This window comes from Strongylocentrotus purpuratus, unplaced genomic scaffold (assembly GCF_000002235.5).
Source record: "Strongylocentrotus purpuratus isolate Spur 01 unplaced genomic scaffold, Spur_5.0 spur5_scaffold_9, whole genome shotgun sequence".
Lineage (NCBI taxonomy): Eukaryota > Metazoa > Echinodermata > Echinoidea > Camarodonta > Strongylocentrotidae > Strongylocentrotus > Strongylocentrotus purpuratus.
The window spans coordinates 25,706,783-25,733,122 of record NW_022145615.1 but is presented as its reverse complement, the minus strand read 5'-3'; the positions used below and the strand labels follow the sequence as shown (position 1 = coordinate 25,733,122).

General features: G+C 38.0%; 2 protein-coding genes across 2 annotated transcripts; one reads left to right on the top strand and one right to left on the bottom strand.

The window, feature by feature from the left end:
* Positions 1 to 411: 411 nt before the first annotated feature.
* LOC576820 (la-related protein 6) lies at positions 412 to 4,632 on the bottom strand. Its single transcript, XM_003726823.3, has one exon. The coding sequence runs from the start codon at positions 4,464 to 4,466 to the stop codon at positions 2,829 to 2,831; it is 1,638 nt and encodes a 545-aa protein (XP_003726871.1). The 5' UTR covers positions 4,467 to 4,632; the 3' UTR covers positions 412 to 2,828.
* Positions 4,633 to 8,990: 4,358 nt separating this feature from the next.
* LOC576885 (allene oxide synthase-lipoxygenase protein) lies at positions 8,991 to 23,302 on the top strand. The gene is made up of 12 exons (XM_777152.5): positions 8,991 to 9,769; positions 11,272 to 11,316; positions 11,950 to 12,078; positions 14,172 to 14,269; positions 15,595 to 15,727; positions 16,193 to 16,288; positions 16,989 to 17,203; positions 18,163 to 18,422; positions 18,862 to 18,962; positions 19,977 to 20,150; positions 20,924 to 21,087; positions 21,841 to 23,302. The coding sequence occupies exons 1-12, from the start codon at positions 9,224 to 9,226 to the stop codon at positions 21,953 to 21,955; spliced, it is 2,076 nt and encodes a 691-aa protein (XP_782245.3). The 5' UTR covers positions 8,991 to 9,223; the 3' UTR covers positions 21,956 to 23,302.
* The last annotated feature ends 3,038 nt before the right edge of the window (positions 23,303 to 26,340 follow it).

The window sequence follows — 26,340 nt, the reverse complement described above, 5'->3', positions numbered from 1 at the left end:
CTAATTCATATATTTGGTAAATTTGTTTCTCTCATGGTCTGTGAGAGATATAGGGTAGTCCCATATACAACTTTCTGTGTATAGTGCTTGTAACTTTACGAAGAATGGGCCAAATTTCTTATCATTTTGATGATTCCAGAACCTTGCAGATGCTAGATGCTAGATGATCAACCTTTTCTGATCGATTCCACAACGTTTCTTTCACAATGCAATCGCATGACCATAACTGGTCTTTACCTTTAAACTAATTGACAAAATTTGGACCTACTGTACCTACACAGGTATTTACTTCATTTCAGTGCGATCTAAATCTAGTAGTGCTTCACATCAAATTGCATAGCTCCGATGTGCAGCTGTTTGATGAATGGAAATTCACATTTTCACCTAAAAATCACACAAGCTTACACTTTGTACACTGAAATAAAATATATTTAAAAAACAAAACAACAGACAATATACTGTACATGAACGTTGATGTCACACCCATATGCCCTACAATAATTCTCTGCCTTTTAGAATTTGCTTGTAACACGGAATGAATCTATAATATATGCATAATATCATCAATACAGTAAGATAGCAATACATGTCATAAAGACCAATAAAAGAAGACTTCCTGATTTGCAAAAGTTAAAAGCACATTCAAAACATTTCACAAGGTAAACATCACATACATTGTAAGAATAGCTGATGATAAAACCATTTGTATGGATTACAATTTATTTTGAATCGTACTACATCATCATAATCCATATACAAATTAACATAAATATCTAATATTTATCAATCCTGTTTTAGTTGTCTTCTTGTTTTATATTGAACAACTTGTTTTTACTCTAGATGTCCATGGAATGTTCTTATTTGTACAGCAACCCTCAATTGTAAGTTTTTTTTCATCCCCACATTTCCACAATAAACTCGATTAGGTTGAGATAATATCCTCTATTCAACAGAACCTCGTGCGGAAAATTTTCTCCTGATTGTCCTTACACATTTGTTTCAGGATCCCTATTTGGGCTTTCTGCCCCTTTTTATCACAACACCTGTATAATAAAACAGAAAATCAAAAAACAAAAACCACTGAAATTAGCAAAAGTCCTATCAAATCATTAAACCTGATGTAAAAAAAAAATTAAAAAATATTGCACAGTATGTGTATAAATCAAACCACCATAAAGGAAATAGGATGAATTTTCTACTGTATTTTCAATTTCTTTTCTTATACTGAATACCGACTCTCAACACACAGGCAATGCAACATGTAACAGTGTAGTACCTGACAGGCAAAAGTACGCAAAGAATCTTATAATCTTTATATTTCTTTCATCTTATTTTTTAATAAACACTTTAACACATGTACTGTTTTGAACACTGGGGAAGAAATTTGTTACTTTGCTTGTAACTTTAAATAAACTTAATTTTTCACAAGAGTAACAAGCACATAAAATTATTTTGCAGCATGGTCTTATGTTGTCATGATTGTGTTATTAGTGCTTACACAATGTACATGTCTAGATGTACAATTAACTTACAAGGTCCCTTGCTTTTCGATCTATTAACAACTGGAACGGGCTACCCCAATCGACAGTCCAAGCGCCATCTATCAAACAGCTTTAAATCTGAACTTGAAACTCATTGGCGTCACCCTCCAGTCTCAACTATACCCCTTATCAACGTAAATAGTGTTGTGATTGTCAAGATGGGCTCATAAGTTGATACTAAAAGCCTCAGCAACTTAGAAATACACCAAGTAAGTAATATAAATCTTAAAAATTATTGATAAAGCTGAAGCTTGGAAATCACTTTACAATCCTCACAGACTTGGTGTGAACAAAATTACTGTTGTGTATATTTGAGTTCTATGCTATCTCAACTTCTTTTAATCACAAGGATAAACAGAAACAAATTTGCTTTTGAGTTTTTGACCATTTTGCAATGTAGAGAGAATGCTCCACTATTTTCAGTTTTCCATAAATGCCAACAGGTACAAAGTAAAAACAGTTTATGACCATTTGATCAGTACAGTATATGGATTCTTTTTGGTATCTACAGTATGTAATGATACTTTACAGATTCAGACATCTCAGTACCAAATTGGAACCATATGGTGTATAAACAAACTATGGCAGAGTTTAGAGTGTACACTTTTCCATTTCAACTGGTAGTGCAGAACATTGTCTTGTCAACTCTTGGCATTAAATAACACATCATTACTCCAAAGTGTGATGCAATATGAACATTTTACACGTACAGTACATTGTATTTCTATATTACTTCCCATTCATACAAGGTATACATTGTAGATTGATCTATAAGTGTATGAATGTATGGAATACATGTAGCCTACTATACATGTACATGTACATGTAACTTGAACAGACGAGGAGCTGGGGGAAATGGCAAAGGGGGAAACTTTTTTATAAAATAAAAAAAAGTTTATGATTCCTTGATTACCCTTTTTGTACAAGTCCATTTTGTGATGAAGATTACATGCACCATTGTAGTCTGAAAGTACCTGTTTGAAGAGACTTTTTTGTAGGGTACAGTTATTTTACTTCTCAGAGTGGACCTGTTCTCATTCTGATAGCTTTAGTGTTCATTATGAGCAGTTATTTTGTCAGTTCTTTCCTCATCTAATACAAAAAAGGGATTGTACACACAAAACAAATATCCGAGCAAACCAACATCAAAGGAAAGGGATCAAATATATGGTTAATATACATTTTTACACTACTCACTGACCATGTTTATTTTTAAACACATAATAAATGGGAATCAAATCCATTCATATTTGAGTTACACTATTTTCAAGGAAATCTCAGGTAATCTTAAGGCTCATTGATTGGTTTACCTCGACCTTTGCCTCCATAGAAGGCAGACACACCTCCAGGACCCTGAGGACTTCGTACAATACCTGCAGCACCTGCCATCTGACGCCGCCCAAGCATGGGACTTCCACAGGGGCTGGTACCGGCTGCCAAAGGGCTCTTATCTTGGCTGGCAAGGAGCATGCGACGACGGATCCATGGACTGGAATTACTGCTGTCGGAGTGGTCACCACCACCGCTGCCTCTTCGGTCATACTCATAGTTCTTACGGCTCATCTCCGGGCTGCACTTGGGGCTACCCTTGGGGCTGTTGCGAACACCCGGAACTACAAGGGGCGATTTCCCATGCTTGCGTTGGCTGCGTGGACTACCATGGGGGCTGGGGCAGGGGCTGGATTTAGGGGTGGTCGAAGGACTCAGATGGTTGGGACTTCGGTGTTGCTGAATGGAAATGGGCTTGCTTACGCTTTTGTGCTCTGAAGGATTGTCAACATCTGATGAGCTTGGGGTCCCAGTCACCCCGCTCCCATCACATGATAGCTCATCCAGTCGATTGCTATTCCTCTTCTTCTTACGACGGCGTTTCTTCTTCTTAGCATCCCCATCTCCATCTACCGAGGCAGCATCGTCAGCTTGCTGAGGGGATAGACCCTCCCTATGAGACTTTCGTTCCTTCTTCTCCTTCTGCTTTGGCCTGTTAATGAGTAGAGAGACATGCAGACCAAAACGCCAATTATCTTCATCGTTCATTGACTTAGCCGCCTTGTGAGCTGACTCTGTCTTTTCAAACTCAATCAGGGCACAAGCTTTCTTCTGGCTGTACGCAGCGTGTGTTTCCATTTGTTTGCGCACATCTTGGGGAATAGGGTTTCCAGGTCTTATGATTCGTATAAGAGAAATTTCACCGCAGGTCTGAAATAAGTGAGAAATCTTTTCCACCGAGGGATTTTCCATTGGCAGATTTACAGCGACCACTGTACGAGAGTTTGAGGTCTCATCGTACTCTGGTAAGGGAGCCTTTCGTTTGACTTTTGTTCCTTCATTGTTCACTATTAGTTGCTCAGATTGTTGAAGACTATATCTCACCGACTTCCAGTCCTTCGACAAGCCTCGTACCTTCTTGAATGAAGCGATCAATTTGATGCTGACGAATCCCTGCTTGTTTCGTCGCACATGTTTCAGTAAGAATGCATCTTTCACGATGTTGGTATCGGAAAAGTAGAATTCGACCTGCTTGACAATCTTTTCAACTAAATCAGCATCAGGAGGTTTCCAATCTTTCAAGGGTGATGACTCTTCATTTTGATTGTCATCTCCCTGATCCGATTTTGCACCATCAATTTCATCAGCAAGCTGCAATCCCTCATCATGCTCATCACTACTTCTAGCATCAGAACTGTCATCCCCACTTTCTTCAAGCCCTGACCCATCTGCCTCGGATGGTCTGGATATGTGCACTACTGGTGGAGGGGGTATCGGGGGTAGATTCGCCCGGTCACTGCCATTTGGACTCTGGCCTGCTCCGGAGCGAGAACGCTCATCCGATTTGACTGCGTGGGACTGGACGGTCCCACCTGCTGGATCAGTGTGGCCCGAAGTGCCGTTTTCCATCTTTTCGATCAATTTTACTTGACTCATCTTCGACTAGAAGGTCGGCTACAATCTCCCAAACGTGATGATTTCAGTTTTATTTGCCGTTATTCCGATCAAACGCCAGAAAAACGCACAAGATGGTGACGGGCCACACAAACGTACACTAAATTTATGCACGCCACAGCTCAAGTATTCATTACGCAAGGTCGCTATGCGATTGCGATGATACTCATGTACTTCAACGCAGCGAAATACTAGCTCTATTATGTACATTTATACTGTCAACTTCGTACTATATTGACCATCAAATACGATATCTACGTTTTATGACCCCGAATATACTGGACTTTATTTTTCTACTACTCGATTTGCACATCCATAATTTGTAAAAATTTCTAGGAGGGGGAGGAGGAGGAGGAGGAGGAGGAGAAGGACGAGAAGATTTTAATTTTTATTGAATAAAATACGGATGGATCCCCGCTCATGTATAAGCCATTATACATCACAGCTGTGCTTCTGAAAGGTAACAAAATAAGAAAAAAAGAAAGTTGGAAAAAATTAAGAGCCGAAGAAGAAGAAGAAGATCGAGAAGAAGAAGAAGAAGAAGAAGAAGAAGAAGAAGAAGAAGAAGAAGAAGAAGAAGAAGAAGAAGAAGAAGAAGAAGAAGAAGAAGGAGAAGAAGAAGAAGAAGAAGAAGAAGAAGAAGAAGAAGAAGAAGAAGAAGAAGAAGAAGAAGAAAAAGAAGAAGAAGGAAAAGAAGAAGAAGAAGAAGAAGAAGAAGAAAAAAGTAAAAGAAAAAGAAGAAAAAAAAGAAGAGGATCAGAAGAAGAAAAAGAAGAAGAAAAAAAAAAAGAAGAAGAAGGAAAAGAAGAAAAAGAAGAATAATTAAGAAGAACAAGAAGAAGAAGAAGAAGATTTAGAAGAGGGAGTATAATGAAGAAGAATGAAAATGAAAACCCTCATTCAGCTTCATGTTTTTTCCCATATGAAAGATTGAAGAAATCAGCTCCTCTCTAAGAATTAAAAGAGAAGTTTCTTTCTTTTGGTATTTAATAATACAAAACAATAAAACTTTAGCATGACTCAAAAGGCCGAAGACAATATTTTTCAAAATGGTTGCTACATTAACACTCTTAATCCAGAATTTGAACAATATTATTAGTGTAAATCTGTCCCTCTTTCTCTTCTCCTCTCTCTCTCTCTCTCTCTCTCTCTCTCGCTCGCTCTCTCTCTCTCTCTCTCTCTCTCTCTCTCTCTCCCTCCCTTCCTCCCTGACAACTACCTTCCCTCTATTATCTCTTCCATCCCTTGTCTTGCTCCCTGAACTCCTACCGCCCCGATCCTTTTCGACCTCTCTGTTTTAGCCATTAGATAATCATACTCTACTCTGATTGCTTACCATCCTTTATCATGTTAACACAGCCCCTCTCTCAAAATTCTCTTACATATATCTTCTCTCCGCTCCACACTTTTCTCTTGAACCGACAAGTCAGCAAAAATACATCAACAAAAATCATAAACAACCAACGACCATTATAGCAGTGGTCGTTGTTTGATGAGAAGCCACCCATATGAATATAAAATTGATATTGATCGTATTGCCATAACGCGTCCATAGCAACAGGTCAATATCATTCTCTGCACAAATTAGTCATACACAGCGATTAAGTCCATTAATTAGTAGTTCTTGGAATTCGCCCTCAAATACAGAAAGAGGTTCTGTGATCTTATTTGAAGATGTCGGTTGGTGTCTGATTGCAGTGTTGCTACGGAAATTAACATTAGATCACAGTCAGTGTAGTGATTTTGGAGATTCTAAGTGGGAAAAATTCTCAACTCTTAATTAAGGTAAATGAAAAATATATGCTCAGTCTAAATGCGAAATATTTTGTTTAAAGCAATGTTTTTACTCGAATTGGCTTCATTAAAACGAACTTAAAGCGATCTTAATTACATGTATGGGGTATGTCCTTTACCAAGTATTATTTTGTTCTCCAAATGCAATTTGATATTCATTTTAAATTAGAATTATTTCCATGTTTTTATTGACTTATGAAAATAAAATTATTTAATTATTATGTTGTTTGTGTTGTTGTTGTTATTGTTGTCATAACCATTAATATTCTTGTTATTGTTATAATTATTATTATTATTAGTAGTAGTAGTAGTAGTAGTAGTAGTAGTAGAAGTAGTAGTAGTAGTAGTAGTAGAAGTAATACAAGAAATGGTATTTTGTATAAATATATAATTATGTACGTACATAAATACATAGATAGGCCTACATAATACACAAACACACACATATATAAAATCACATAGTACATAAGATATTAGACTTTCGTTTCATGTCACATGATGTAAGTGAAAGAAATAGAGCAGAAATCTAATTTTATAGCCTCTCGTACCTTGTTAAAGGCCCACTGCACTACTTGTAGCTACTTGCGCCCTCTTACAACAAACAATGCCTAATCGGTGACCATTGGTCCCCCATGATCCTCTTTTTCTTATGTTAACTGAGAGCCGAGTTGATGAGATAACCACCTGTCCAGTGACCTTGCAGGGCGCTCTAATCCCTCCTGTAAACTATGGCAGATAAGCTTTAAATGAACCAAAAATTTGACTAGTGTAACTAACTGGGCGGGGCTTACGTGACCTCGAGCGTTTTAACTGCGCACCTATACGACATTTCGTTGTAGAGTTTCAGGATTACTTTCTTCTGTGTGTGGACATCCTGGAATTTATACGATGATTATTTATACGACGTTTCTTGTGTGTGGACACTCTGAAATTTATACGATGATTCTTTATACGACGTTTCGTTATACACCCCCTGACCCCTGTCCACACACAACATTTTCCGTGATTAGCTATACCGTTTCGCGATAGTGATACTGTTTCGCGATAGTTTTACGATAAAATTGTGTGTGTGGACGCTCACTAACGATACGTCGTATAACGAAACTAGTCTAACGAAACGCAGGTTTGGGCATCGTTTCGAACTGAAACTCGATAAAGAATCACGCCTAATCACGAAAATGTTGTGTGTGGACAGGGGGAGTGTAACTAGTGTAACTAACTGGGCGGGGCTTAACGTGACCTCGAGCGAAAGGAGATCAGACTGTAGAGTTTCAGGATTACTTTCTTCTGTTTATGGACATCCTTGAATTTATACGATGATTATTTATATGACGTTTCTTGTGTGTGGACACTTTGAAATTTATACCAGGGCATGTGAGTTTAAAGTCTCACCTCCCTGTTTATACTATGATTCTTTGTACGACGTTTCGTTATAGAGTTTCGGGATAAATTGTTTTGTGTGTGGACACGCTGAGAGTTTCGGGATAAATTGTTTTGTATGTGGACACGCTGTGTGTAATCTTCTCCAGGGCCATTCCAGGGCTATAAAGCATACTCAAACGGATTACTTTCTTTACAAAATACTTTGAACATGGCGATTTTCCATCGGTGATTGGATGATTTTCGCTGGGCAATACGAGAGGGCGTTGTTTTCCTCACATTTTCATAGATGTATTGTAGATATTCATATAATAATATTATTGGGCCTATAGTAGGCTTATTCATAAAGACCTATTCCTTTTAAACAAAAGTTGCGATACGCCGCGTTTCACTTGGCTACAATAACCGACCTTACTCTCAGTATAAAAGTATGCATTGATAAAAGGACTCGGTAATTCTTCTCCCCTGTAATTACCAGTACCGGAACTCTGACAATACGCTTTTCATTTTATCAACTTGACCGAATTTAGCGAATCATTCATGGACCTCCTCATTATTTTATGAAACGCTTATCTCAGCTGCCTGGACCGGATCCCACTCTAAGAGGAACAAACGAATGTAAAGAAGTAACTACTCTGGAAGAAGAGGATGTATAGGCCTAAACGTAGGTCAATCTATACATGACAATACAAACAACCACTCTAACTTATATACCTTTACGAGCAGTGGCGGATCCAGGGGGGGGGGGGGCCGGGGGGCCCGGCCCCCCCCCCCTCCCCCTTGAGAAAAAAAATCATGTAAAATCAAGCGATTTTTACCTTTTTTTTTTGGGGGGGGTGCAAATTTTAAAATTTTCGAGGACCAAAAAAAAAAAAAAATGTGCTCACTATCCCCCTCCCCCCCCCCCCCCCCCAACTGAGCGACTGTTTGGCTGGTTGAGTCGTTGCGATTTAGACTTTCGTTTCATGAAAGAAATCTAATCTTGTAGCCCTCGTTTAATGAACCGGATCTTCTCCAGGGCCATTCCAGGGCTATAAAGCATACTCAAACGGATTACTTTCTTTACAAAATACTTTGAATGGAAATATCAGTCACGTATAGGATGTGTAGATGACAAAAGAAGGTTTGCCTTGGATTTGTAAGTTACTGTGCAACTAGCTAGATCAAGGAATTGCTTTGTTTTGTTTAGATTTAAAATGTACTTAACCGACGTAGTAATAGGGAATTTAAGATTTGCACTTCGACAAAAGGCTGTCTGCAAATCTAAAAGTCCCTATTGATGCTCGTTCCTCCGAGCAGGCCATTGTCTTCACTGTATATAAATAAAATACAAGTCATGGTATCGACACAACGTCGAACATTATTTACAGCTGTGTGTACCCGTCTTGCGAGCAGTCTAACTTTACAGCTACTTCGCAGAATAATAGTGATTGGAGTTTAAATTCAAATTATATAGCACTGAAAAGCTTACGTGCATAGTTGAAATCGAAAATAAAAGTAAAACTTCATCTATATCAAACCTGAATGAGCTAATGTAAATACTGGACGTTCCTGAATAAGCGGTTATGGATTTCTACGATACAGTGATGGGTGAATTAGTGCAGCGGTACACGGGGATCGAATCACCCAAGACAACCAGAGGCACAAAATACACCTTGTTCATCAAAACGGGTGATCGATTTGGTATGGGCACAGACGCCACGGTCTCGGTTGCGTTCTATAACAAGCAAGGACTTCGTTCCCCGGATTTCAAGCTTAGCAACCTGTTCCGAAACGACTTCGAGTCCGGCCACGTGGATAAGATGCAGATTGTGTTGAAGAATCTTCAGTTTGGAGACCCGGCCCACATAGAGCTGTCGCGGACCCGATGCGGGCTTGGACTCGGAGACTCTTGGTTTTGCGAGGTTGTCAGGGTGGTGAACGTGGAAACGAAGAGGGTGCACACGTTTCCCGTCCATCGTTGGGTCCTTCCCGAATCCCCGATCAAACTGAAGGAGTACGATGCCGTACTTCCACAGCATGACGAAAACGTGGCACAGAGACAACGCGAGCTCAAAAAGAAGAGAGATCTGTACGTCCCGGTCAGGAATGAACAAACGGGGATGATCACGGTAAGGATATGTTTCTCTTATTGTAATCAAGACTTGTTCACTATTGTAAGGCTCGGAATCGTACTCTCAATCGGAAGATTGAGAGTCAAGTGAATACCGCGATACGATTGGAAAAAAGGAGAGAGATTTTATTTGATTTTAATTAATTTTATTCTGCATTGTATACAAATTTAAACAATTTTCGGTAAACATAAACATAAAATACAAAAAAAGTACTTTCTGACAATTGATCATAAATAAGCAAATGTACATGACAATTACTGTATAAAAAATGAAAATATAATTTGTAAAATATTCATATTACCTAAAACTTTATAAAATTATTTGCGGAAGAAGGGCTGCCATTGTGAGCAATCGTTTGAAAACCTGACAGCCTAAAACAAAACTTACGAAAAAAACAAACAATTCAATATCAAGCAAAATGAACAAATAATTGAAATCATATGTAAAACATAAGGATAATTGCTGACGATGATGATAATGATAATAATCACGATAAAAGAGAAGGGGGTATGATGATGATAATTATATTGAGAGATAAAGTGGGGGGGGGAGAGAAAGGGGGACGAAGGTTATATTTAGTTAGCATCAGTTGGTCAAGCCAGGGAGGTGAAAGAAAAGGAGGCGAAACTCTTGTAATTTATTCAAACGCATTCTTGAGTTCTAAAGCGTAACAATATGTGTAACATTCCACTTGGCTTTGAAGTTCCATGCTCCGAACCGCGCTTCCACTGCGGGGACTTTCGGAAGCCAGGCACCAGTTTTACATTTATTACAAAATATTAAATTACCGGCAAAATTTCAGTGTAAATAAAAAACTTTATAATGGGGATTTTATTGGGAATAGTGCATCAAACAATTTTTCAAATTTAGAACTCCGTCCTTCATTTAATTTGTGTGCCAGAGTTGGTAAAAGAAAAATTACATCCTGTCAAAAACTCAATATTTTAGGATGATGCGCTAATTTGTGCATGCTTTAAAGTCCCGTTATTTGATCCATGATTTACAATCTTCAATAACATTAAGTTTGCTAATGCGTGTTTTCGCGTGTTTTTTTGTATTTTTCAAGTTTAAAGAAGGATGAAATTACACAAGTTTGTGTTCGCTTGTTCTACTCTTTACACATTCAACAATGGATGAAAAATCATTGGAAGGGACAGCGAACAGTTGCTGGATACCATTTTATGATGTAGGAATTCTAAATCCCGAAATTTCATGCGCTCTTTTATCTCACCACCTGGTCAACAGTTGCAGATTAGCGCATAACTTTTCGGCGGCTTGGAGCATGGGGTCAAATGAGAGTGGCTTGATTCCAGTCCTTCTCTATCACGTCCCTGGTCAAGCGTGTTCATGTGCTTTTACGTCTATCAATCACTAGCCTTGTACGTATATCAATCAAACAAGAAATAATGTATAGGGCAACTGATATTTATACACACACACAGAACATTACAATCCCGATGACTTTCTGTAATTGCTTAAATGGTATTTTTCTCTTTCAGTACAAGGACCTACCACCAGATGAAAACTTCTCCATTAGCTCGACGGTAAGTTTGTAAAATCAGAATCACACTTAAATTTTGTAAAATTTCTATTGGCAGTCAGTAGCGAACGTGTCTATTGTTAAATATTAAAATATCTCCCTTATAGAATTGATGCATGCGCTTGACTTTATTAGAAAATATCTGCTATCAAATTGAAGATGTGCATCTATGGTAAAAAGCCATTAGGTTGAGTATGATCACACAACTTCAACGAGTCAGAGCGTAAATGAACATAAATGAACGAATAAAAACATGTATCATGTGTTTTGTACAGCGAATCTCCTAGAATCTTGTTGCTTGATGAAAAAAGAAGTGTTTTTTTTTTTAAAGATTGGTCTCTGCCATTATCGAAGTCAATTAAATCTCATGTTTGGGAGGCATACTGAAGCGAGTACAGAGAGTACAAGCACTCTTTACACGTTTACGCGCAGTGCTATACGTAAAAGAGCTACGGACACTCCTGCGTTGGATAGTACTGGAATCAACGTACTGCACGATTTTTAATGAAAACAAATCGTGGGATAGTCTTAATAAATGATTACACGTGACTGCATTAGACCAATCACTTGATTAGGGTCTAGGAGTGAGTTGAATTCATTGAAATAACATGTTTCACTTTTAGTATTCTTATTACAGATTGATCTGATCGGGAATGGAGTCAAGCTATTAGGTAAAGCGGCAATAAGGAGTCTCACCGTAAAGACGTGGCATTCATTGAAGGAAATGGAGGAGATTTATCAAGAAGCCCACTTTCCAGCGCCAATGGTGAGGTATTTGATGGGGCATTTTCAGTCTGCCCCTCTGGTACACATGGCGAAGTTCCACTTTGAGCATCTTAGAATAATAATCTCCAAAGTCCTAGATGTGCTTCATGAATACCTTTTGTTTGGAATCTTGAAAAGAATACTTCCACCTGCGTATCTTGGAATGTACCGTTGGTGCATAAATGAACAATGTTACATAACTTTCATGAGCGCATATCCAGTATTCATCTCTGGTGGGTTTTACCTTTTTGGCACAAATGACCTTTATCTGCCAATGCGCAGATTGTATCTGTAAACTGGCTTATTCCGTGAGCCCAACCGGATAACTGTTTTCGGGTATAGCACACTACACGATCCGATCAGAAATCCATCGGATCGTAGTCGGATCGTGTACTGTGCGCCAGGCTTTTGACGAGCCGTTTCTTTTTTGTTCATTGGTTTTTATTCTCTTCTCTCATCATAAAGAAAATTTCACATAATTTTAAACATTTTATACAAAATTACAAATAATCTTAACATAGGCCTAAATAAATTTGCAAGTGAACTTTAACTTTTCCATACAAGGTTAAAAATACATTTTCATATAAAATATATTTGCAAATGAAGTTACACATTTACAGAAGAAAATATTCAAGTAAACAAATTTATAGTTTCATATTTTAAACAAATTGCACATGAAAGTCTTTACAATTTCCTCGTCCAGCTTGCATATAAATTTCCAATGATTTCTTTTCTTTTCCACGATAATTTTTCAAAATCTCCTTCAAAGAGAAAGAAAGGGTTATGATGAAAAAAAAGAAAAAAAGATACATGATATGAAAAACAGAACAGGAATAGAGAGGGACGGAGGACAGTAGGTGTTCTCTTTCTCTTTGTGTTTTATTTTATTTTTCAATATTTTTGATAACCCTCGAGCCAGGACGGGATTGCACACGCACGATATAGGGTCGCGATCGAACGCACTAAGAACGAGATGAGGACGAGTTGAACTGTCCATGAGCGGAGTGGTCGGTCATAAACTAGTTTGAACAAGTTGCGAACTAGCTAGAATGGGTTTGGACGTATTAGGAACGAGGTAGAACTAGTTTAGAACGGGTTGACTACGGACGGGCTTGGACTGCTTGGAAATGGCAAATTTACCCGATCTGAACTTGATATGAACTGAGTGTGGACGGAGTATAGACGAGGTGGACGTATTGAGGACTGTTTATGACTAGGATAGTATTATAGAAATTATTTACACATTCTTCCCCGACCACAACCCGTTTTTACGATTTTCTAGGACGGTTCCAGAACGTAGTGAGAACTAGTTTGGTGTGATGGGGCTTATATACTGCTGCTAATTAAGGCTCGACCACGGCATGCTGTAACACGTTCCTAGTAGGATCGAAGTACGGCAAATCCGTTCATAGTAGGCAATCGGTCCGGTCGTAGTACGTCCTCCTCGTTTTAAGTACGTTGTCACTCCGTAAAAATTGCAAGACGGGGACAACTTTGAACAGGCACAAAGTGCCAGAACACTCTCCCGAACTAGCCAGTCCGAGCCCGTCCATGAAGTTCTTAAACAAATCGTAAACATTATTTTGCTACTACGTTCAACTCCGTTCGCACGCAGTTTGAGCACGTTTGGCAGCATTTTACAGAATGTAGTGAAAACTAGTTCGGTGTGATAGGGGCTTCATGAGACAAATCCAAGCAAACGTTTCCACATGTCTTACAAAGAGTTACGATTGATCCAAATCAATTGCAAGTCCTCCAATCAATTGCAAGTTTACAATCTCCTATCTCTTATGTACATATTTGCGATTGATATCAACTCTTTGTACTTTGTAAGCCAGAGCCCTGGTTATTACGCTGACTGTAACTACTCTTCGGAATACTGGGCCTTGGCTCAGCGTCAAAAGAATATGTATTTCAATAAAGCAATCATCGTCCACTGAATTAATAATGTGTGAGAAAACTGAATGCACTACTTGTTTAAATAATGCTACCGATAAGTTTGGCGTTGTTGTCACAATAGATGATTGGCTGAGTTGGCGTGGGTATCATTCATGAATATCTCATATCAAGTGTTTTTAAAATCATATTTTGAAGGGAATGCAAAACTGGAGGTCAGACAAAGAGTTCGGCAAGCAAAGACTGGTGGGATGCAACCCAGCAATGATTCGACTTTGTACCGAGATACCAGAGAAGTAAGTACAGTCAAACCTTTCTACAGCGACCGCCCAAGGGAAACACAAAAAGTGGTCTTTGTAGACAGGTGGTCTTTGTAGACAGGTTCCTTTAGTACAAGTTTCAATGATAAACCATTTTCAAGGGAAACAAAAATGTGCTTGTTGTAGACAGGTGGTCACTAAAGCAGGTTTGACTGTATATATTTTTTCTTATCATTCTTCTTCCCCTCTTTCTCTTTCTCCTCCTCCTCCTCCTCCACTTAATCCTCGTCTTCTTCGTCCTTTTTATATTCTTCTCTTCTTCCTCCTCTTCTTCCTCCTCATCTTCGTCCTCCTTCTTATACTTCATCCCCTCTTCGATCTCCTTCTCCCTTTGTTCCTTTTTCTTTTTTCATCTATATAACCGTCTTCGTTTCCTGTTTTTTCTTAATATTATTTTTCTTCTTCCTCTTCTTCTTCTCCTTCTCCGTAATTGCACACCGGTGAACATGCAGTGCTTACGTTAATTTTAGTTTGTCTTTTTCATATTTTTTCTTGTGTTCGTAAACATCATTTCACCTTTTAACATTTTCGAATTTACAAACACGATAATTATGTTGATATGAAGATTTTGAACTGATTTGAATGGAAATAGATTAAAAATTAATGACCTTATATATTTATCATTAAACAGACTTGTTTATAACTAATTTAGGGGTAATGTTTAGAGTTGTGAGTGAGATTAATGTAATACAGGTCCCATGAGATTATACAAGTAGGACACTGTGATGGCATATCAGGCATAGGATGAAACCTATCGACGCACGCCCCTCACAATATACGCCCCTTTAGAAGGGATTCCAGCCCCGCCCGTTTACATATTTCTGGATACTGTAAATCTTCAGTGTCGTTTCGAACGCATTGTTCTGAAATATATATATATATCACTCTTCACATGAAACTCCTTCATGGAGGATTAAAATTCTGTGTATATCTTAAAGGCAAGGTATTCTACCGACACTGCTTCAGATACTACCATCTCCTGCTCACAATTTCCCGATATGTCGACGGCCATGTCCCACAATTCATCACCAACTGCATGATGCGCGCGTGATGGTGCTTGGGTGCAGGAACCGGAAATCGCTGTATGTACGTTTTCACCAAATACATTAGCGCAGTGGTAGTAATGTCGGTAGAATACCCTGGCCCGTATTCTGAAGTTGTGTCTAACTTAGCCACGTCTAAAGTTAAACAACTGTTTAGTTAGACAGGAGTTAGACATGACTTCAGAATACGGGCTCCTGACTTTAAACTATACAGCTAATTTCAGGATATGTATTTTTCTTTTCCATCACTCCGCGTAGTTTTGCCGTCAGTGAGAGCGATCTTGAGCCCCTACTCGAAGGACTCACAACTAAAGATGCCATCCAGCACAAGCGTCTCTTCATCATTGATTACCAGTTCCTTAAAGGGTTGCCTTGTACGGACGGAAGAGAGGTAAGCAGATCGAAATGTTGATGAATTATTCGTCAAAGAGATGTGCCAGCATTACAAAGGCATCGTTTCACGAAACTAGTTCGTCGACAACTAATGATATTGAAACGGGTTAATTTCGTCAGCTATTGCCTGCATGATCAATATCTTCAACTTGGAAAGAAACCTTTTGTACGAAAAATTGCCGATCGATGAATGAACCATTGTTCAGATTACAATGTACAACTTCTCAAAAATGTATTAAGTATCCGTCATATTAAAGCATATCTGCTTTTGTTTGTTTGTTCGATTGGATGTTTTGCGTCTCTCTTTGTTTTGTTCTGTTTTTTATACAATACATATTCTGTATTGCATTCCCTTCATTCAAGTTAACTTTGACTCTTAAAGCATACTCAATGTTTTTTTGTTGTCAAACAAGTAAATTAACAATAGAAAACCGTTTTTAAAATCACGTTTGATTTTTTCCAGATGTGTGCCCCTGTGGCTCTTTTCTTTCTCAACAAGGACAAATATTTGATGCCAGTCGCAATCCAGTTATACCCAGACCCAGCTCCAGACAATCCGGTATTTTTTTTAAACTCTCAGTCAATTCTAGTGATTTTTTCTTCAAATGTAATATTCCAAAAGAAATATTTTGTTATTTTAAGAAAGTATTTAGGATATTTAAAAATTATCTTGCATCAAGGTCTGCCTGTAAACGTTCTGCTCAAGGGCCCTTGCTTTGATTGTTAAATGGGGGGGGGGGGGTCCCTTTTGTAGAAATCCCAATTGCAGAATTTACATCTCGTAAAATACGAACGTGAAAAGCCCAGCATGTGTTAGCCCAATTGATGATCAGTAATTTTCTCTAACGAGTCACGTGATTAAAACGTTTAGAATGCAGGTTATTTCCGTTCACAATTTCGTCATGCAAACCGTCATGTGTCCTAATCTAGACAAAAATAGGTAATCAAAGAAAGAAGACAATTTATTTAATCAAAGAAAACAAAACGCGAATTATAATTTTTTTAAATTTATTAAACCTTTAGCAAACTTTGGACATACCACCACAGTAAATGGTTCTAAAGTTGCAATATTGATTATTAAAGGGTTATTTCCGATATCGAAAATAAACGAGTGTTGCAATTATTAGATTATCCCTAGTAGACTGTCAAGATTGAACTAAAAACGTTACCTTTTCGCTACTCGCCTAACATTATTTCTATGCAACTTCATTAATAATTTTTTTTTTTTTTTAATATTCTGTCTTCAAAATTCATTTTAGGTGTTTTATCCAACGGATCCTGAGTATACTTGGCTGATGGCAAAATGCTATTTCAACATGGCCGATCTGTCAGTGCATGAGTCGGCCAGTCATCTTGGATTGACGCACATGGTCGGTGAATCAGTCGTCATAGCAACGCATCGATACCTGGCTCCGTCCCATCCCATCTTCCGACTTCTTGCCCCTCATTTTCTCTACCTACTCGCCATCAATGAGTGAGATGTTCTTTTTTAAATAATAACTTCGAAGGTCAATATTTTGTGTACTGAGACCAGAATTTAACTCTCAAACACAACATTTTAGACGGTTAGTTAATATTGTGTCAGAGTCTGACCAGTCAAGTGTAAACATCTTGTCAGTCCGTGATATTAAACATTTCAAGAAAAAACAAGAAAAAAAATTGGCCGTCATTTTTTTTCGTGAATTCCAAATTGTGCTATTTTTTGCGAATAAGTGGGGCTAGAGGAGGGGGGGGGGGGGTCTTTGCCCCACTTTATTTTCAGAAACGAATTTACCAAAGTGGGCTAGCCCCACCTAAAGTACGCGGTTAGTTGGCACTGCAAAATAGTAGGGCTTACGCCGCAATTGCGGGGCTGACATTAATTTTTTAATTACGGGAAAGGCGACTAACACAGCGTGTGTGAAAAGCCAAAAAAGTTAGTCCGGGGCTAAGGAAAGTACTGGGCTAAGCAAAACAAGTGTGAAAAGCATAATAGTGAAGCCCGTTTACAACACTGACAACAATTGTTATTACTTATCTTCTACGGCATTCTTGCTCTCAAATAAATTTGAATTTAAATTTTCATTTCGTTTATTTCCATTTCCGAAAAAATAAAATAGAATACATGGGATTGCATTGTACCATCGTAAAATAATACAAATTAACATTATATTTGTAATGGTAATTGGTATACACTGTACAACAGGCATAGAAAAAACGGGTTGGTCATGAAGGAGACTGCTGAAAAGCCGGCTTTAGCTTCATTTTTAATTTTAGTCATTTTATCGAAAATGAGTGTATTTAGGTCAGTGATTACTGGATGAAATCAAGTTATGAATCCTGAACACCCTTGCATTTTCTTTACAGAAATCATGTATAATCAATGTTCATTGTCACTTTTTGTCGAGCGTTTAGAATATGTTTCCATAACACTCGATTGTGATATTATTTCAGTAAAGCCTTGGACGATTTGATGGCAAAGGGAGGCTTCGCCGATAAGAACATGAACATAGGAGCAGTAGGCATGGTGGGAATTATCAAACGTGCTTTTGCAACTTATCGTCTTGACGTAGAGGGCTCCCTCCATGCTGACCTTCAGGAGAGAGGAGTCTCTGATCCAGAAGTTCTACCCAACTACTACTACCGTGATGACGCCTTGCTCTTACACAAAGCAATATATCGCTTAGTGGAACAAGTGGTGGAACATCATTATGGTAGGCCTACGTCGTCACCATAATTGAGTGCGCTAAACACATTCTCTAAAATGGACAGTATCATGAACTTTTAATCGCAATTGATATAAGGTTAAAGCTACTCTTAAAATAACAATTTTAAAACATTGCTTGAAATTGTAATAGATACCCACAACTTACCGGAAGGCCTGACAAAAATTAGAAACTGATTTTGATACTAATCAAAAGCCAAATGGCTACTTCAAATACTCGCATGAGGGAACACAAAATAGTTATTAAAAAGTGTTTTCTTTATACATGCATCTACCTCCATAAACCAACACATTTCCTCGTTAAATCATCACATACATTAACAAAATCAAGCCAAAATTATATTTGATCTTTGATGTAAATACATTGATTCATTTGTCATCTTAACAGAAATGTCTTATATTATGGTTCTTGTGAATTCTCTCTCCAGACACACCTGAGAAGATTGCTGGCGACGAGGAGCTTCAAGAATGGGCGTGGTTCTTGGGCGGTCAGCCGAAGTGTGAAGGAGACGTCACAGCTGGAATCAAGGTATTGCATTACTGAACTATACAACACATTCATGAATAACAAAACCCTTGATATCTCAATCGCCGCGCCCTGGTTGCACAAAACGATGACGCCGACACCAGCCTAAGGGTATCGTTTCACGTAATCGCCATAAGCTTTCAGACATACCATCTAGTATTAATTTTAATACAAGCAATTCTGGTTGTTGGCGAACTTGTGTTTATAAGGGTTTCGTGAAAATGTTTTTTTTTTAATCGGTACCCCGATCTGACGATGATACAGGTGTCAATTTCCAACCCGATGGGTTACATTAATTACAGTAATTATTGCATAAATGCACTTAAAAAGGCGCTACCTTCTTTCCCTTGCAATTGAAGCACGATAATATAGCGCATCGTTTACGTTTGGAATGCCATATACGAGGCGTCATTTCGATTGCGTTTTTAGGGACTTTTAGATTTGCGTGGACTGATACCTGTAGCATCCATTCAAGGCAGTGCATTAAAAGGACGTCGATCGTAGCATAGACCTATTGTCTTCGTGTGAATCTAAAAGTCCCTATTACCTTCGCTACAAACAAGGCTATATTGGCAGCTAGTCCATAGTCAAAGTCACAGAACACGAGGCCACTCTCGCGTAGCGCATCCAAGGCCCCATTTGTCACTGACGCCCTCCTACGTCAGACAAATAACGTCTCGTTTGCAGTGAGTTTAAAAGTCACGGTAGGGAAAGAGATAGCCCCCCCCCCCCCCGGAGATAGCCACCTTTAAACGATTATTATTAAGAATATCACAGGTAATCCCTTTGTTTTGAAGTTGTCATTGTCCCGGTGTATACGAGGACTCGTGTCGATTCGAACACCAGTTAATCAAAGCAATATCTTTATTCATTTTGCATTCATTTTTGGACGCCTTACTTCCTCCTTATGCCTTTTGTGCATAGGGACATATTATCTAAAACTTTGGTTCAGATGTAATTTCCTATGCATTTTCTGTGCCACATCAAACTAGGATTTTCATTTATCATTTCTCTCAGGGATTTCCGAACGGTGGCCGATTGGACACGTCGAGAGAGATCACAACCGTTATCACCGACTTCATCTTCATGTTCACCGCTAAGCACGCCGCGGTGAATTTCGGTCAGTACGAACTTTTCGGATTCCCGCCATCCTACCCCGCCTGGTTGAGCGGCAAACCACCACATGACAAGGTAAGGGATAGGTCTTGCTGCTCCAGATCTTATATCTAGATTGTAGGCCCACCTTCCTGTTGTGCTTAATTAAGTATTAATTATGCTTAATTGTGCTTGATAATTAACAATAATAATAATAATAATAATAATAACAATAGTAATGATGATAATAATGATGTGGTGTGATGGTTATTTTACCTGACTGCTAAGAAAGCATAAATGCTTGTAAGTAAGCAACCAGACGGCCAACGGCTTTAGGTCCTCTCCGAGGGACCTGGTAATGAGGATTAATGCCTTACCAAAGGGCACTAGCGCATCGACTTGGTTTCGAACCCGGGTCACCGGATTACGAGACCACTGCTCTACCGACTAAGCTATCGCGCATCCGTTTAGTCATTTACACCTGGATAGAGAGTGGCAAGTGTGGAATATGCCTTGCGAATGGACGTTAGTGCTGGGCTGGGATCGAACCCTTAACTTTAGGACTTGAAGGCAGGTGAATGAACCACTATACCACCACAATCCGAGGGATGAGGGTTCGAATCCCAGCCCGTCACTAAAGTCCCTTGGTAAGTCATTTAACGACATTTGACACTCAGGAGTAAATCTGCAACTGACAAATGTTTGGGTATATAAATAAATTAGACAATACTATTTGGGTTTTTACTTCCCCAGGGGTAGCCTCATCGGTATCAAATACTGCTTCCTGCGGGCACTGTATGATATATTTATATTTATTTATATATATGTATATTTATTAATATATATATATATATTATCTATTTTATCAGACTGCTCTATGTGAGAAGGATATTCTTGACAAACTTCCAGGCAAGACACAAACATTACAGACCATGGCTATGACGTCACTCCTCAGCTGCCATGACAACAAGGCATTAGGAGACTTCGAGATCCAGTACATGCATGATCCTAACGGTCTCCAAGCTTTGGAGAGGTAAGGACCTTTTTATTCTTCTTTTCATTTCAGCGGTATTTTACCGATATTTTTAGAAACATTTAGCAGAACAACACAAAGTTATTTCATTCATTATGTCTGATTTCGTTAGTGTTGTTGGAGGGGGACGTGTCTGTATATTTATATATACCCTATAGGGTATTTAGTGTTTAAATTGATTTGTTATAATTTCATATGATATGTGGAGGTGCCTTCTGTTTCTTAATTAATTTGAAATGAATTTAATTGAACTATATTTGATTCCAATCACAGTAAAAAATGACATTATACAATGTTGTTAAAACATAGGCAAAGAAAAATACATTGAAATATATAAATATATACATTGGAAAAAGAAGACATGATTAAATCTACTAAAAGTATAGGTTCGAAAAAGGTGCATCCGTAAGAGTAAAGAAATAAACAACACTTACAAAATTACAATATATCATTTAAGAAGAACTATACAATGACAAGAAGTGCTGCTGAAGCTACTTTAAATGGTTTTGTGAAATGAATTGTTTGTAAAGAATGTGGTAATATGTTCCAAACTTTTGGGCCATTACGGGGAAGAGAAATTGCCATCATGATTTACAAGCTTTGTGCCTTTCTGAAGGTACCCGTTCATCTAATAGTCTGCAAATTTATGTATTTATGACTGTTATATGTGTTTTGATTAATTTGTCGGAAGATGAATAAATAAAATTGAATCGAACTTGAAAACTTTCATATAAATTTATTTACTTATTTCAGATTCCGCGCTGAACTCAAGGAAGTTGGTAATACAATCGACGAACGAAATAAGACCAGAGAAAACAAGTACCACTGGCTTCATCCATCTGAAGTACCGAATTCTATCTCTATCTAGCTTTTAGAAAAGAGTGAGATATTTTTTATAAGTATAAGTGATTTGTTTTACAGCTGAATATTTAAGGGGAGAGGGTTTAAGAAGAAGAAGGGATATTTGGATGAGAGCAATAATTAACGCAGCTTTGAGATCATTTTTTCTCACAAACGTCTTCAGCGCAAATATATGCCCGACTACATTACGAAATTGGTATATCGCCAAACTACCTCTTGAAAAAAAAATATGTATTCAAACAAACAAAAAATTATGGATCATTGACATTGAAAACCATACTCTTCGCGTTGAGTAGGCATGTATCAGGGATGCGGGCCCGGTTTCATAAAACTTGATATCAATAACAAGTTACAAGCTACTGTTTTAAGCTACTGAAATCATGGCATCTGATTGGCTGAGAGCAGATTTATCATAGAAATGAAGCATTGTTTATTGATATCATGTACACATGTACAACACACTATCTATTTACTCTTTCCTTGATTGCATTAGCTATGTACTTCTTTAATAAACCAATGTTTTAAGCATGACCTAGTAAATACCCAAATTATTTTCGCATTTTCCTATGTAAAGTATACTTTTTTGTCATTGGCACAGTTTAATAGCTCTGGTATTTTGTAAAATATATGTTAGTTTTGTTTTTAATTATTATTTTTGAAGTGACAAAGATATTGCATGTAATATGTGCAATAAATGAACGAAGATAAGTATGTCGTAAGGTTGTGAAAACATAATTAGCTCTCTTACCGTACAATACCTTTTTGACAAAACAATAAAAGTAACGTACTCAAATTGTATATGATGTATTATGAATAAGGATAAAGTGTAGGAACCTACTGAAAACATAGATGCTTTTAACTTGCAGGTTTCCGCAAAGTTACGTGACCAAAATACCGTTATAATTATACAAAATAGATGGTAAACATGTTAACATAATTGTGTGAAATTGCGTTCAAATCAATAGGTACAAATCCTTCTTTGATGTACATCGAAGTATTAAGATATAACACAATCAGATGTGCATCAAAATATAATACAAACAAATACATGTACCAATCTTATAGCTTATCTAAGGTCTTAACCACTAAAGAAAGTCGTCTCTCTCTCCTTCTCTGTTGTGTTCCCACTGTGAAAAGGAATACGAGCAAACTTTCCATAAATTTTGCTCTTATTCTTATTCAAGCAAATCAAATGCACAAAGTATTTGGTAAAACATAGCATTCTTCCAGGAGTTATACAAAGCGTTTTATGTTTTTCCTCACGAAAAAAATAGGCGCTTAGTTTTAAGCCGTTTCATAATGACCAAAACCCCGTAACACAAATGTTTGCAATAATTTTGTTTTCTTCACATTTTTATCATTATTTGAAGATTCCTCTTATTTGTTATTATTACTGTATTGAAATTACCATTTTTAAAACCATTGTAGATATGCTCATGGGTTTTTTAAGACCAAGGTTTAAACTGAAATATAACTGATCTTTCTATCCTCCTGAATAATATGTTTGCATAACAATAAAACAAAAACACTACGGATTTGCGATTGATGTTTGTTTTACTTGCACGAAGTTTTTTTAATCTGGTATTGTACATACATCCGCACTGCACCTCAACAGTACCACAAAAAACGTGACGTCGGCGCGGCCTATACTCCAAGTAAAAAAGAAGAAGAATTATCAAATGTTCAGTCATACTACTTCCTACTGTGCATGGGCTAGATGGGATGACGTCAATGTAATATATAAGTAACTTTGAGGGGTCAAATCTTGTGGATAGAATGGGGTGACTATTTCGGGAGAGGCCCCCAGACTAACACATTAGTAATTTATTCGCTTTGGTTAACTTAGCATTCTTAGGATACGTCTAGCGCCATCTGTAGCTAAATTACATACATTACCTCCTCTCTTTCTCTTTCTTTCTCTTTCCCTCTTTCCCTCTCTCTCTCTCTCTCTCTCTCTCTCTCTATCTTACCATCGCCCTATTCTAGTTTCTTGTTTTGAATGATGGTGATGGTTATGATGATGATGGTGATGATGATGGTGATGATGATGATGATGGTGATGACGATGGTGATGATGGTGATGTTGATGATAGTGATGATGGTGATAATGATGATAGTTATGATGGTGGTGATGGTGATGATGATGTTGATGATAGTGTTGGTGATGATGACGGTGATGATGGTGATGATGATGATGATGGTGATGGTGATGATGATGATGATGACCAGGCGCGATTTTACAGCGGACACTGGCTAATCCAACCACTTTAAAGTTCGCATCCTACCATTTAAACACCTGGGTGGAGAGAAACAATGTAGATAAATTGCCTTGTTTAAAATACATAAATTCCGTGGCGTGGTCGAAGTCAAGTTTTTAAACTACTCAATTACGACTGAACAGACTTAAAATGCAATATACTTAAAAAAAGATGGAAATGGAAAAATAACCTAAATGTCTTCCAATGCAAGTTTTAAAAAGTGTCCATACATTCAGGAGTGATATATTCGTCGACCTCAATAATTTGTTGACGTAAATTTCTGTATGGGAAAGGACAACCAGGAAGCTGTAATGAATGGAGATACCGTCTCGAAAGAATTTTCCGAGGGAAAATTATTCAAGATTAACCTGGCTTAACAAAAAGAAATGTAACCCTCTCCAGCCATCATTTCCATCAACAGCTGTCCATATCAATGCACAGTCCCTCTCTGGCATTCCAAATAGTACGAAATGTTACGCAACGCCATCTGCTTCCCTAAGTTCTCTATTCACTCGTTTGCAAAAATATGCAAGCATCGGGCTTTGAAGCCATGCGTGGCACCGACAAATTAAGTCATGTTCATGGAAGATGTATTTAGCTATAACATATAAAATGCAGAATTCACAACATTATGACCAACGCAACTTTCTATTAGTCATCAAATGCGTTTTTCGTTCTCGGATAGCTCTACTGAAGACATGGCCATTTTAACCAGCGAAATCGACTAAGGAAATCATGAGTTAGAGCGAATGAAAGATTTTCATAATCATGATTTTCTCATCTAATTATTGACATTTTCCGAAAATTTCCGAAATTTGTACATAGCTAGGAAGGTAGTCCAAAGGTTTATCTTCCTAAAGAACTAAATGAAATTGTGTTATATGTTTGCGCATTTATTGATTTAGGACTAGAAGTTGTCAAGTTAGCACCACTATTCACCCAAAGTACGGGCCGGCAAAGCAAAAGCCGCCGTGCTCGCTGGGCTTGGCTGCGTGTGGAAAGGGAGGACTTAGTGCTACTAGGGAGCTGTAAGGTTTTGGAGGGGATTAAGGGGATTACGGTAGGGGAAACAAAAGACGCGCGGTGCCACGGATGACTTCAAAGGGGCCTCTTGGACGGGATCTCCATTCATTACAGCTTCCTGGGACAACCACTGATGACATCATTTTGTTTGGACACGTTTCATATTGTATTAAACTAGTTCAAGAGTGATCGGTACGAGGCTACGACATCACACTCAACGGGGCGCTAGCGTGTAAAAAAAAAGCCAACGGCGGGGGCGCTGTGACGTGCGCCTGTAATCCAGCTAGCAATGTAAGCCTCGGTCACAAATGCCATTACGAACTGCTACGAACGCCGTACGAACGACTTTCAGACAGTGGAAATTCGGGAAGACAATGGAAAAACAGGGAGATTCGTACGAAATTATCGTTCGTACGAACCTTTGTGACCGTAGCATAAGTTATTAACTGATTCAGCCGAGGACGCAGGTTCGATACTGAGTCACGTCTTTCGGATGGTGATGTTAAAAGTCGGTTCCCAGACGTAAATATTCATATCTGATTGTAACACGTCTGTAAAAACCTTATTACACACACACACACACACACAATGATGTGTTTGTAAACATGTTCCTCCCAAAGTATCTCTCCTAAATTTGCCTCTTAATCTTATACAAATAACAAGTTCTGTGCAAGAATAATTCTTAACAAAGAAGAGCAAAGAATATTTTCAAATAGTTTGACAAATTATTAATTTAACGTTACATGTTATATCGGACTTCAGTAGATCTTATCTATTACAGTGACCTTATTCCAAGTAAATAATTGGCAAAATCTAGTCGACTTCGTGGTAATGAAAAACAATAACGTCATTCCGTCTTCAAATCTTTTTATGTTGCTAGTAGATGCTACTAATTTGTTTTTGTTACTTCAGAAAGCAACATTGAGCTTAGAAAAAAAATGATAGAATTTATGACAGCTCTCCAGTAATTACAGTCTCGGGACACAACAACACATTTCTACGAAAAAAAAACAGGCGGCTAAAATTGGGTAGAAATAACTGGCTAATTTGGCCACATGTGGTCGGTTCAACGTTCTAATGAACGGCACCTCCTTTAATAAGTCTTGATTAT